This window comes from Perna viridis, chromosome 13 (assembly GCF_037379345.1).
Source record: "Perna viridis isolate PV_CMFRI_1.1 ecotype Kerala chromosome 13, ASM3737934v1, whole genome shotgun sequence".
In the NCBI taxonomy this organism is placed as follows: Eukaryota; Metazoa; Mollusca; class Bivalvia; order Mytilida; family Mytilidae; genus Perna; species Perna viridis.
Genome location: NC_142457.1, coordinates 8464888 through 8477249, shown reverse-complemented (window position 1 = coordinate 8477249; position 12362 = coordinate 8464888). Strand labels below are relative to the sequence as shown.

Below are 12362 nucleotides of genomic sequence, written 5' to 3'. Positions count from 1 at the left end.
CATGTAGAAACACAATCGAACAACATTAAAGATACATAAACAGAAGTGCTTTAGAAAACTATATCTATAATGGTAAAATTTTTGCTGTATCAAATAAAATACCTCCCAACTTTGCTTTGGAGAAGTACGATGGTTGTGGTGAAACAATCTTAAATGTAGCTCATACATATATTTATTGTATTTATCATTTAATAATTTGTTGAAGCAACTTTTATTGGATAAATTATGGTTTTGAATTTAGAATCAGTCTAAAAGAAACAACAAGTAGATTTTAATTCTGCAATTATATAGAAGTACAGCAGGCAGCAAAAGATGTGTAATACCTTAATTGGTGGAGATGGTATACGGCTGCTTTATGTGTTAATGGAAAGATATATTAAGAGTTTTTTTTTAATATTATATAAATGTCAGTGATATTTTGCAGATATTGAACGGGGGGCGGGGGGGGGGGGGCAAAGTGCTATCGACACTGACGATACTTCAATTTAAGTGAAATAGTACATTATAGGTATTGTGACACGATTGAACATTGAAAACTTAATGTATTTGATCTATCTCATTTGTCTTTATTGTTGTTTCATTTCTTTGCTTTTGATTGTTATCTTAAAAGGTAAACATTGAACTCATTATATACAACGTATAGCGAATTAACAATGCAATGTCCTACGAGACATGTACTCCCTTTGAACGTTAATCTGTCACGGTTATCGCGGTTTGTAAGAAGCCATTTAAATACATCAATATTAATCAGTTTGAGTTCAAATATATATACATATATTGACAATGAAACATTTCTCCCATTAAGTTTAAGGATTAATTTTACACAGGTAAACACTGCACCAATTTAAAAAAAAGCACATAGATGATTAAATTGAAAAAAAAAGTATGTGGAAAAGCACGTAGATGAACTCGTCTTAAAAGCTGTGAATAGGCGAATAAAAGCCAAACAAACAAAAAAACTACTTTCTGTTGTTCTTTCTATGTTTTTATTGTTGATTTTACTTAAATTTGTTATTGCAAATTTAGATCATTGGACGACCAAATAAAGTGATTAGTAAATGATTGATTCATAAATAGTTTGGGTTATTTCTTTCCAGTATTTTAACGTCTTGTGGCAGATATATTTTTAATATTAAAAAAGAATTCAAACGATTGACCATTCAAATAAATCTTTCTTTGAATTATCCGATACGCTGTTATGTTTTTGTATAAGCCTACAGAGGCATTACGTAGCACTCCAGATAAGTTTATGCAAAATGTTATTCATGGTTTTAAAAGCCTATATATTTTTATATTTGATGATTCGTTTAAATGTTGTAGTAAAAATGAAATGTAGCTTTTTCATATAACTTCCGTAACTCTGTTAATAGTATTAAAATACAACGAAATTGTTGGATGTCCAATGTGTATTTACTCCTTAGAGCAGATAGACTGGAATGAATAATTGTTCATTTCAACATATAGACCTAAAGAGCACATTAATGACAAAAATGCAAATGTGAAGCCTTTTTTGGTGTATCACACATAACAGAATTTGCATTATTCCTACCAAGACTACTAATTTACTCACAACGATTTTTTTTCTAATTTGGACATTTTAATCTAGCTTTAAGGAAACATGTTGGACTTTAATTTAGATAAAAAAAAATATATGAAGAATAGGATAGTTTACGTCCAAATAACAAGACACTAATACCAGCATGTAAGGTATCAACAAATGCATGATGATGTTGAAAGGGTGCTTCGTCGAATTCAAATTTTCACCCTAAAAAATATGCATTATTCAATTTCCTATTCCTCGATATTTCTATTCAAAGACCAATTTTCATTTAACATATAGCAATATCCATCATTTTCCAATGAAACAATTTCTATCCCTTACTTTATAGAATTGAATGGGTTTCCTTACTTATAAAATAGAAAGGTATTCATAGATTATATATTTCAATAGTAAACCGTATGCCTGCTAATATCTTACATTCGCCTTCGTTAAAGAAGGGTATAATATAGTATGAAATTTAGCATGTTATTGTAACGAACATTCGCTATTTCTAGACGTAGTCTAGAACTTTTATATTATTTTATTACATTAATTTGATTTAATGTTTACAGTTGTCTAGACGAAGTCTAGAAGTTAAAAAAATTCTATAACTAAAAAAATACATCCATCTATTGCTACACGTATAGCTTTTGCTATGACTTTGTTGTGCGGTCTATGAATAGAATACATAATTTGTTCTAGTTTTTGAACTGTAAAAGGCCGTTAGAACAACCTTTCCAAATTGTTCTGTGGAAATAATTAATAAGAGGCTGTTTGCATAAAACATGTATATATTTTACTTTGGAATTTTGCATAGATTAATCCCAACACTAGTTTTGTAAGGACTTAACAAATTTAACCAGTGCGAAACACGTCATTACCAAGTGGTTTTGTGGATAGTTGTTGAAACTAAAGTAATCAATAATTTGCCAATTTGAATTCCTCGAGTTTTAAGTAATTATATGTTCTCAACCTAGTATATACGATCCCTTTCCCTCTCTGCAATATATTTCTCCGTTTCTCCATATTTGTTTCTTGTTCCATTTCTATTTATTTATTTATTTATTTATTGACTCCTTGTTCTAGTACCTTGTTCTCACCCATTAAATTATAAATTTGGTTATGAATACTTTAAAATTAATAATTCAGTACGTTGGCAGAGGTATTTTTTATTTTATTTTAATACCTTAATGGATGAGTTAAGATCAATCATGATAATAATTATATGATAACAAAGATGCTTGGGTATACTCAAACTCTAATTATTAACATGTGATATGTTAGTGAGATATAGATTTTGCCAACTTTTTAAATTATATTCTATACAACTGGAGCAATTGATAGTTGATAGCTCTTTTAAACAGGATATTTTACAGATGTTTATCCCATCATTTTATATTACGTCAGTAATATTTGTGTGACATTGTCCCATTAGATGAGTCCAAAAATAAAATGTTAGTTACCAAATTAGTGTTCTGATGTTTCAGTGGCTGGAGGATCTATTATATACTTAATAATAAAATCAGATATTCTAATTTGAGAAACAAAATATAAAGCATAATTTCCATCAGTTAATGTATTCACTTAATCAACTGTACAGTTGGACTGAGTTTTCAACTATTTGATTTCTTATTTAAACCAGAAAGTTGACTCCAACAGTCTTTTTGGATTTAATTTAAATTTCAACAACAGTACTTTAGGATGAAATAAAATTAGTGTTGAAATTTATTTACTGCTCCACCAAGAGATGTATACAGTTAGATTTCTTGCAATGAGATCTAGATTATTTTTAATTATACTGATTTTCATTATCTTAACCTAAAATGTGGTCAATGAGTAGTTATTTGCGTGAATTATATTATTCATATTTACATGTACAATTGTAGGACAAATAGTGAAACGATTCAAACTTCATTTTTTTCTATTAAATAGTTTGTGGCTTTTTTGCAGTAATATTTTGTATTATAATACATATAGCACTTAAGTTTTGATTATTCTATGTCTTGTCCAACTGTTCTTATTAAACTAGACATAGGTAGACATTAATACCATAACAATTTTTCAAAGAGTTTTATATCTCATTTCATAAATGCCAAAGTTTTAGTGTGTGAGTGATCGTTTCAGAGCACTCTGTATTTTTACATTACAAAAATCCATTTATTTATTTAAGTTGAGAAGTGTTGATTTTAGTAGAAATATATCTATCTTATTTTAGCCTTTCTAGTGTGTTTATTTTTATATGTCATGTGTGTAGAAGCAGCTTCAATGGATATAAGTATGTACAGTATTTGTATAGAACAATCATATGAATGAAACTACCATAGGTGTTTGACGTAAGTCTCAAGGTTGGAAGCTGTTCAATATGAAGGTTTCTGCTAGAAATTAGCCATCATTTCTATATTTACAAGCATCATTAATGGGACTTTTTGCACTAAATTTTGCTTGTGCATGTCCCTTGACATAATTAACTGTGCAATTTGTAGTATGCGATAAGTTATGGGTTAGCTCATCAGAGTTAATAATATATGTGCATTTATCAACACGTCTTTTGATAGAGACGCTGTACTAAACCCCAAATGCAGTTAACCAAATTCAATCAATCAATGAATTTTTACAAACATATTTAAGGTTTATCTGTTGCACAATATATTTTGAAGAATGTTGTTATAGGGTTTCAAACTGTTCCAGGCTTATGTTATGTACTTGTGAACGCAAGAGTATTCACCTAAGTTAGTGCTGAAAGCCAATAACCTTATATGCCTGAATTTAGTAAGATTGGTTAAGGCTAGTAGATTTTAACTTATTTGAAATAGTTCTGGCTTGTACGAGCAAATGTTTTATTTTCTGAAATATTCTAAGGACTTTGTTTTTTTTTAGAATTATTTATGCTAGATTCTATTTAGTAAATAGTTATCACTTCACTTTGGTTATGATGTATGAATTAAACTAAGGTTACTTGTTTAGCCTTCAATTATCAAAGTGGTATTTGTGTTTTTCCATTTCTACAAATAAAAGGGAACACATTTGATTGTAAGGAAAATGGAACCACGACTTTAATTCGAACTGTATCCACATGCATATTTGCATTTTGGTTTGATGTTTCATTTACATTTTGTTTTATTATAGTGTAATTTTTACTGTATGCATCATATACTTCTTTAACTTATTAGGTAGTGGAGAATAAGATATGAAGACAGCTGAAATATGTTTGTCTTCAGAAGTCACTTTAAACAGAATGATTGTGATTGTCATATAGTGATTTGAGGCTCATTGTAATATTTATCAAATCTGTATGGTTTGATTTATATAACGTAGATTATTAACAGGAGTTGAACTTTTTGTATTTGATGGTTCACAAACATGTGCAATTGTAACTAAACTTTTGTGAGTGCTGATCTAATTCTTTCATCAATGTCCTTGGCCACTCATTTGCCTGAAATGTGTTTTGGTTTCTATCACACAAACTAAGTTATACGATACATGATATGAAGAATATCTCAGTTGATGTTGGTCTAAAAACTGTAAACTGTGTTTGATTTTAGGTTTGTTTAGACATGTATTTTTCAGACTTGTAAGTTTAGAGTTTAGTCTTGTAATTTTTATCTTCAGTACTATTATGGTGCTTCTTTAAGTCTGATATATATATATATATATATATATATATATATATATATATATATATATATGTCAGTAGTGTACTAAACTTTTATTTGGTGTAAAGCAGTTATGTTAACTATATGGTATTCTTGCTATTGTCTTTGCACTCATTACATATATGTTCAACATCCTTAATAATATTAAATTCTACGTTTGAGTATATATGGATCTTTCGATTATAATATTGCCTTATATACTTATACATTGTAATCTTTTATTTTGTGAAATTTTTCTAAGAAGGTTATTTATTGGTCAGTAAAAGGTTTGTATACTGGGAGCAAACTCATTTTATGCAATGCTTAGTTTGTTTCAACTCTTTGAACATGCTATATTATACCCTTCTTTAACGAAGGCGAATGTAAGATAATGCTCCCCCATCCAAGCATGTCGTAGAATATACCCTCCTTATGTGTTTGTCATACTTTTTGTGACTGTCTTGTATCTTGCAATGGGATTGCTACTAATATCAGTACACTGTATATTTAAAAAATCTATTAAGTTCTTTTTTTTTGGTCACATTAATTTCCACCCTGTCTTTGCAATGTTGGAACAAACTCTCTTTAAAAAGTGAAGATAACACGTGCAGCAGGGCTTATATACGTGCCTTAGGCACTGTCATGGTATATGATTTTGACATCTTTAAACTGAAATGGCTTGTCTTGCGACACAGCTCAATTCATATGCTATATTATACCCTTCTTGAGCGTCAAGCTCATTATGATAATGCCCCTCATCCTTCACATCTCTACGACATGCTTGGATGAGGGAACATTATTTTTTTCTGAAGGATATCTTTATTTGAAGTTTTTTCCATTACATGGTGTTCAGGTCCATTGGCGATAAATGAATTTCGGAAATATGTATATCAATTTAAATTAGCTACGGAATTAAAGCGACTGGTATTATATTTATAATATAGTGTATGAATTATTAAGGTTATAGCACTTGTACGGTTTTAACCGTATTTCATTTTTTACAGATTCAATTTGTTTTCATTAGATGGAAAGGATTACTTTGAGTTTGCTTTTTGTAAATGAAAATGAAAATTGACGTCAGATTTTATAACAAACAAATCCTGCATTTAAATATAAGCATTCATTTAAAGATACCTATATGCACTTGTTATTTTGTATCGATTCATGATCATTTATTTATTTTGTAATAATTACATCGTTACAGTGCTTCCGTCAATTGATCTGTATTATATGTTTGGCTGAAAGCAAATTCTAGTTCAAATGACTATTAAAAAAATTCAATGCAGACAACTAGTGGGAAGGTTGTGTACGTCATCATATTGCGAAAATTGAAAATAACTTTCAAAGTGAGTGTTATTTATTATTTAAATTGATACACGTAAACAATATAAGTTTTGGTGACCAACCTAAATTATCAGTGCTGTTTTCGATATCCAATGCCTTTTATTAATTGCTGAGATGCTTATTATTAACGCGAAAAATTAGTATGCCTAATGTCGGTTTATTTTAAAAATAAACATAATTGCGATTATCATGAGGCAAATAATATGCGTCAAGTTTTGCAGATTTAGCATTTTGGAAGTTGTTGATTAGTGGTGAATATTTCACTGGATTTGTAATATCATTATATGATAGTCCTCGCAAATACGCAAAAAGAAATTAGCATTCTGCAATAACTATCCGCTATTTTTTAAGTTTTGTAATGTTATTTGACTTGCCGATTCTGATACAACACAATTTTTTGTTGTCAAGTTTAACAAAAACAATTAAATATAAATGCATTTATGTGTTTTTTAGTGCCTTTATATTTTGGATGTTGAATGATGTATTGGATATCTTTGTTACTTGTAACATTGGTATCTATGGTAAATATAGTGACTTCGGTATGGATGTTAAAGGAGCAACACAAGCGGACTCAGTCACCATGTCTTCTACACAACAACATCTACGTAACACATCCAGCAAGATCAAAAATTGAGTGCGCAGCAATATGTGAGAACAATAGCTTTGGGCCATGTACAAGGTTGATATATGATGTGAATAAAGGGCTGTGCCGACTTCATTCGGACGTCACGTACCCCGGAACGACACCAGTCAGCATACAGACTAATGCTTCATGGATGTCGTATGGGATCGCTCACCCGGGTAAATCATTTGGTTAATTGTATTTTTGTAGTTTGATTTCGTTACCACGGTAGAATGGTTTAAATGTCTCATTGACACTTTATTTCACTCTTCGTTTCCTTTGACCCAATTTCCATAGGATATTCCCAAATCCTCATTCAATTCAAGTGGTTTGGAAAGTGTAAAGCTTACAATGCTTCTTTGTATCCTCGCTGACAGTCCTGAACGTGAGTGTTTTCAAAGCACAGCAGTGCAATGAAAAATCAGCTACATGTAATAAATTTCTAATCATTGGCGAAACTATTGGAGTCAAAATTCTACAATTAATCAATAATATCCGAGTGAATTTTGAATTTAAATTTATAAATATTAGTATGTCTTTCTTTCGTGGTACACCCCATTGCTTACATATAACATGTATTGAAAATAGACCACAATAGGTTCACTGCCAGTTCATTCCAACAATATAGCCTTAAAAGTGTTATTATCAATAATATATCATCTGTAGAAAGGACATTAAAATTGCTGCTCCTTATAAAAATAGCGCTCCATTAGCAAGTTGAGTTTTTCTTAATATTGTTTGGTACAGCATGAGTTTACAATTGTGGGAAGCAAGGAATCGTGGTATTTATATATCCAAAGCTTGTAAAGCTTGTCATGTTTGCCTAAGACAACGTCGCAGGCCAATATTATGACTCAGCCAATATAAAAATCTCTGCCAAGAGATATTTATTTTTGTTTATTAACTACCATTGTCATTTAAAAACAAATATGCAGCTCATAAATACTTTTTTATTAAAATATGTCAACAGATCATGCGAAGATGCGCATTTTTTTTTCTTTTATGTTGTGGATATTTTCTTTGCCTATATTTTATTTTTCAACTTTCACCCGATACGCCCTTCAGGAACATAATCAGTTTTGATTTATTTTTTTTTTTAATTTATTTATTTATTTATTTATTTATTTATTTATTTATTTTATTATTAGTATTTGTGGTGTGTGTGTGTGTGTGTGTGTGTGTGTGTGTGTGTGTGAATATTAACACACATCGTTTTTCCTTTGTAATTTTATGATTTAGTTCGGAACATCCACTTTATGCTGAAGAAAAGAAATCCATAAAAAAGAATTGGAAATATATCACCTGCACCACTTTTTAAAGTATATACTAATTTGCAATCTGAAAAAGAGACGATAACTACTACCCATATACTACCCTTATCCGCATCCCCATTCATATCTCTTTACCCAAAGTATAGGACAAACATTACTTTTGCTTACAACAGTTATCATATTCATAATTTACTTATAAGTGCAGTTATCATGAGAACCAGGCAAATGGTAAATAAGGATAGAAATAGAAGGAAGTCATCAGAACAAAAATAATGTTCCTGATGATTGAAGAGAAACGAATGATATAGAAATATCTCTGTGTTTGTTTTGATTTTTTTCTTTCGAAATAACTCTTCTTATCACAACACAACTGTTTTTTTTCCTATATTTTCAGGTTGCTCAAAACCTGGCTATGATTTTATACCTTTCGTTAACAAGTGTATCAGACACGTTCGACAAGTAGAAAAATCTTGGAAAGATGCCAGATTATATTGTCAAACTGACGGTGGAGATCTATTAAGTTTTACAACACAACAGATGTGGCAATTTCTTTTTAATTACATGAACTGTAAGTATAGCGTACGTTCTGTACAGCATCGGCTAAAAACAATTTGTTTTCTGTCTTAAATCAAATACAAATGATATTTAAATGACAATTCATGGCAATGCAAACCCTCTGCTTTAACTGTGTATTTTAATGTTTGTAACCTTCGAATCATGGATTCGAGACCAATTTTGTCATTTTATTCAAATGAGTTGCATTTCCATGAAATTTATTCGAACACATATTTCTAGGACAGAAGCCTTTGTCAGAAACATTATTGTGAAAATCTTCCAATATGCCCGGTGATGTAGTGTCAAAAAGATGTTATTTTAAATTAAATAAATTCTTTGATTGAAACTGTACCGTCAAATTTGCGATTATTTTACAGGCATGATATACGTATTTTTTCATACTTTACCTAACTCTTTCAAAACTGTATACTTCTATTTCCATACTCAGTTAAAATCCCTACTTAAAAACATTATACATCAAAATAGATGGTACACCTAGATACAAATATAAAGTTGTTGGTAGAGATTCCTCATACCTTGTAAGAAATAATTCCAAATCATCTTCCAAATATACAGAAGAAGATGTTTACAAAATGCTCGAATTTTTAATTGACAACATATTTTTCTATATTTGTCATACTTATCTTGTATTTGAATTGTCAACTCTCCTTTCATCTGTGGCAACAAACCTTCAATACTTATCTTCTTTCAGAATTGTCAAATCTCCTTTCATCTGTGACAACAAACCTTCAGTACTTGCGTATGGAGTGTTCTTGTCACAACTCACACGTTATGGCGGATCTTGCCAAAACACTTTTCGTATCAATCTAGAATTCTAACAATTAGGCTTCTGGAACATTGTTATGTTGCTACAAGATTGACGTCATCACTACAGAAGTTTTATGGTCGTCATCATGAACTCGTGGATCCTCATGGTGTATCCATCTGCGCCATGAAGACTGATTTGTTCATTTTTTTTTCATTCATTCACTTTTCATTCAGAATTGTCAACGTTCCTTTCATCTGTTGCAACATCCCTTCGGCACCTGCGTATAGAGTGTTCATATCACAACTCATGCATTATGCCAGAGCTTACCGAAACTACGCAGACTTTTTGTATCGTGCTAGAACTTCAACAAATAGGCCTCTGGAACAGGGTAATGTTGCTACAAGATTGAAGTCATCACTACAGACGTTTTGTGGTCGTCATCATAAACTCGTGGATCGTTATTGTGTATCCATCTGCAACATGAAAACTGATTTATTCAACGGGTCATAGTTTTCCTTTCCTTGTTTGTCTTCCCCGGACTTGACTTTTGTGTTCAAAATTGAAATATTTATATCGGCGAAATGAAGTACTACACATGTTAGGGGCATTATTGATAAATACATAAAACACTTTATACAGTTTACCATAAGCAGCACTAAGTTCTACGGTGAAATGTATTTTTTATGGCAATTTCTAAAGAATTAAATACCCCCTTAAATAGTTTTTCAATGGATAGTTTTGTTTTCATCACGATAATAAAATCTTGAAAATAAAACTCTGCAATTCAATAATAAAGATAAATGTCAAAAGCCAAAAAACAGAAACACATCTGTATAAAACAGTTTTAGCGTTAAATCATTTCACTACGCGAATATATGCGTAAAGTTAAATGAAATGATCCGATGCAGAAGTGAAATCAGTATAGGAGGTGTATCTTATTCAGAAATGCCACTTCTGTTTGTGCCAACATCGCGTCCAGTATAAATCTCTTTACATCGTGATACGATTCAAAATATTCATTGTACGATTGGATGTGTGGCTATCATTGCCATTTGATTCTACCGGAAATCAAAGAGTAATCAAGTAAACCAAGATTTTTACAGAAATCAAAAGAGTGTTATCCAGAAACAAAGACCAGACTTTGATAACATGCACATCCTACAAAGAAAATTAAAACAACCGCAATGATACGTACAAAGCAACCGAAATAAATGAGTAACATGGACTCCGGGAGTAGGACCAGATGCACTAGAAGAGTAAACATCCTCGGCTTCTTAGAAACACCCGACAAACTGCTCATAAAAAGTCAGTTCCTGGTAAATGAAGGAGGGAATCGTTCTCGTGGTACTGCATGAGTTCATGATGACGACCATAAAACTTCTGTAGTGATGAATTCGGTCTTGTAGCAGCATAACTCTGATCCAGAAGCCATAAGTAAGACGTCTAGCACGGTACAAAAAGTCATAACGTATATTGTGATATGGAAACTCCATACGCGAGTCTCTAGCGAAAGAATGCATATCTTTTCAACTAATTATGTTCAAAAGTCAATACTTCACAGTATTTTTTTTAGATTGATTTCATATTCGGATAAGTTTTGTTTGCATAAATTATCTCTTACATTAAGAATATATATTTTTATCACGTATTAATATCCGGTGTTAATGATTTTGAGTACGATTTGATTTTTTATCTCAATGTCATACGTCATTTACTTCTATTCAAAATATTGTTAAGTTATTTATGTATAGTTGAATGACATTTTTTCAAACATTTTAGGTGTTGGAAAATTTTGGGCCGGTTTACGTAATATGGTTTGGGTAAATGGTGTCACCTTCTCCAACGTTTTCCAAATGAACGTAATTTGGAATGATATGCCGGATAGTGAAAACCCTAGCGATCCCGATTACGATTGTGGACTGTTTGCTACAAAGACATCGCAACATCTCGTTGATGTCAGCTGTAATGAAAAGCTTAGAAAATTCTTCCTTTGTGAAATTCCTGTACAAGAATAGGATAACAAGTTATATCAAAAACAATTACTTGCATCAAACTTGAAAACAAAAAATGTGAAAGATTGATACTTGCGTTTAACAAACAAGCACAAATATTACTCCTTAATTTCTGACTTCATGACACACACAGTCTCGAGACCGCCAAAAACATCTTAAACTATAATATGAGAAATCATATCACACGGATCGTTCAAATTTACCTATGACCTATAGAAAAGAACAAAATATATATTGGAGTTATCGTCACAGCGCAATGTATCCAACTTAGTCTATTGGAAATGGCATAAAGACATATAAAGGGAGAACAACTGTTTCTACCAAAAATACATTTTTGCCTTCGTGAAAATAAGTTTTATTTTAAAACGAAATGTATAAACAAAAGGAAAAAAATGAATACTTTCTTTATTATGAATTGTGTTCTGTCATTGATCACCATTATATGGTGTTCGTGTTTTTTTTTTAATTGTTCTGCTATTGTTGTCGTTGTCTATAATAAATACATAATTGACGTTTGTACTATTTCTTTCTGACTACTATACGTGTGTCAAATTGCTATTGTAGTGTTTCATTGAAGACATCGTTGAAATAGTTGAAACAATTGTATATTCGTTTTT

At 30.9% G+C, this 12362-nt stretch overlaps 1 protein-coding gene across 2 annotated transcripts; it reads left to right on the top strand.

Annotated features, from left to right (window-relative positions):
* Positions 1-6421: 6421 nt before the first annotated feature.
* LOC148599458 (uncharacterized) lies at positions 6422-12159 on the top strand. 2 transcript variants are annotated; one of them, XM_088558604.1, is made up of 4 exons: positions 6422-6518; positions 6970-7317; positions 8804-8977; positions 11513-12159. In XM_088558604.1, the coding sequence occupies exons 2-4, from the start codon at positions 6993-6995 to the stop codon at positions 11746-11748; spliced, it is 735 nt and encodes a 244-aa protein (XP_088414730.1). In that variant the 5' UTR covers positions 6422-6518; positions 6970-6992; the 3' UTR covers positions 11749-12159. The 2 variants fall into 2 exon arrangements, with proteins under 2 accessions (XP_088414730.1, XP_088414731.1); XM_088558605.1 differs by lacking the exon at positions 6422-6518 and having other exon boundaries at positions 6612-7317.
* The last annotated feature ends 203 nt before the right edge of the window (positions 12160-12362 follow it).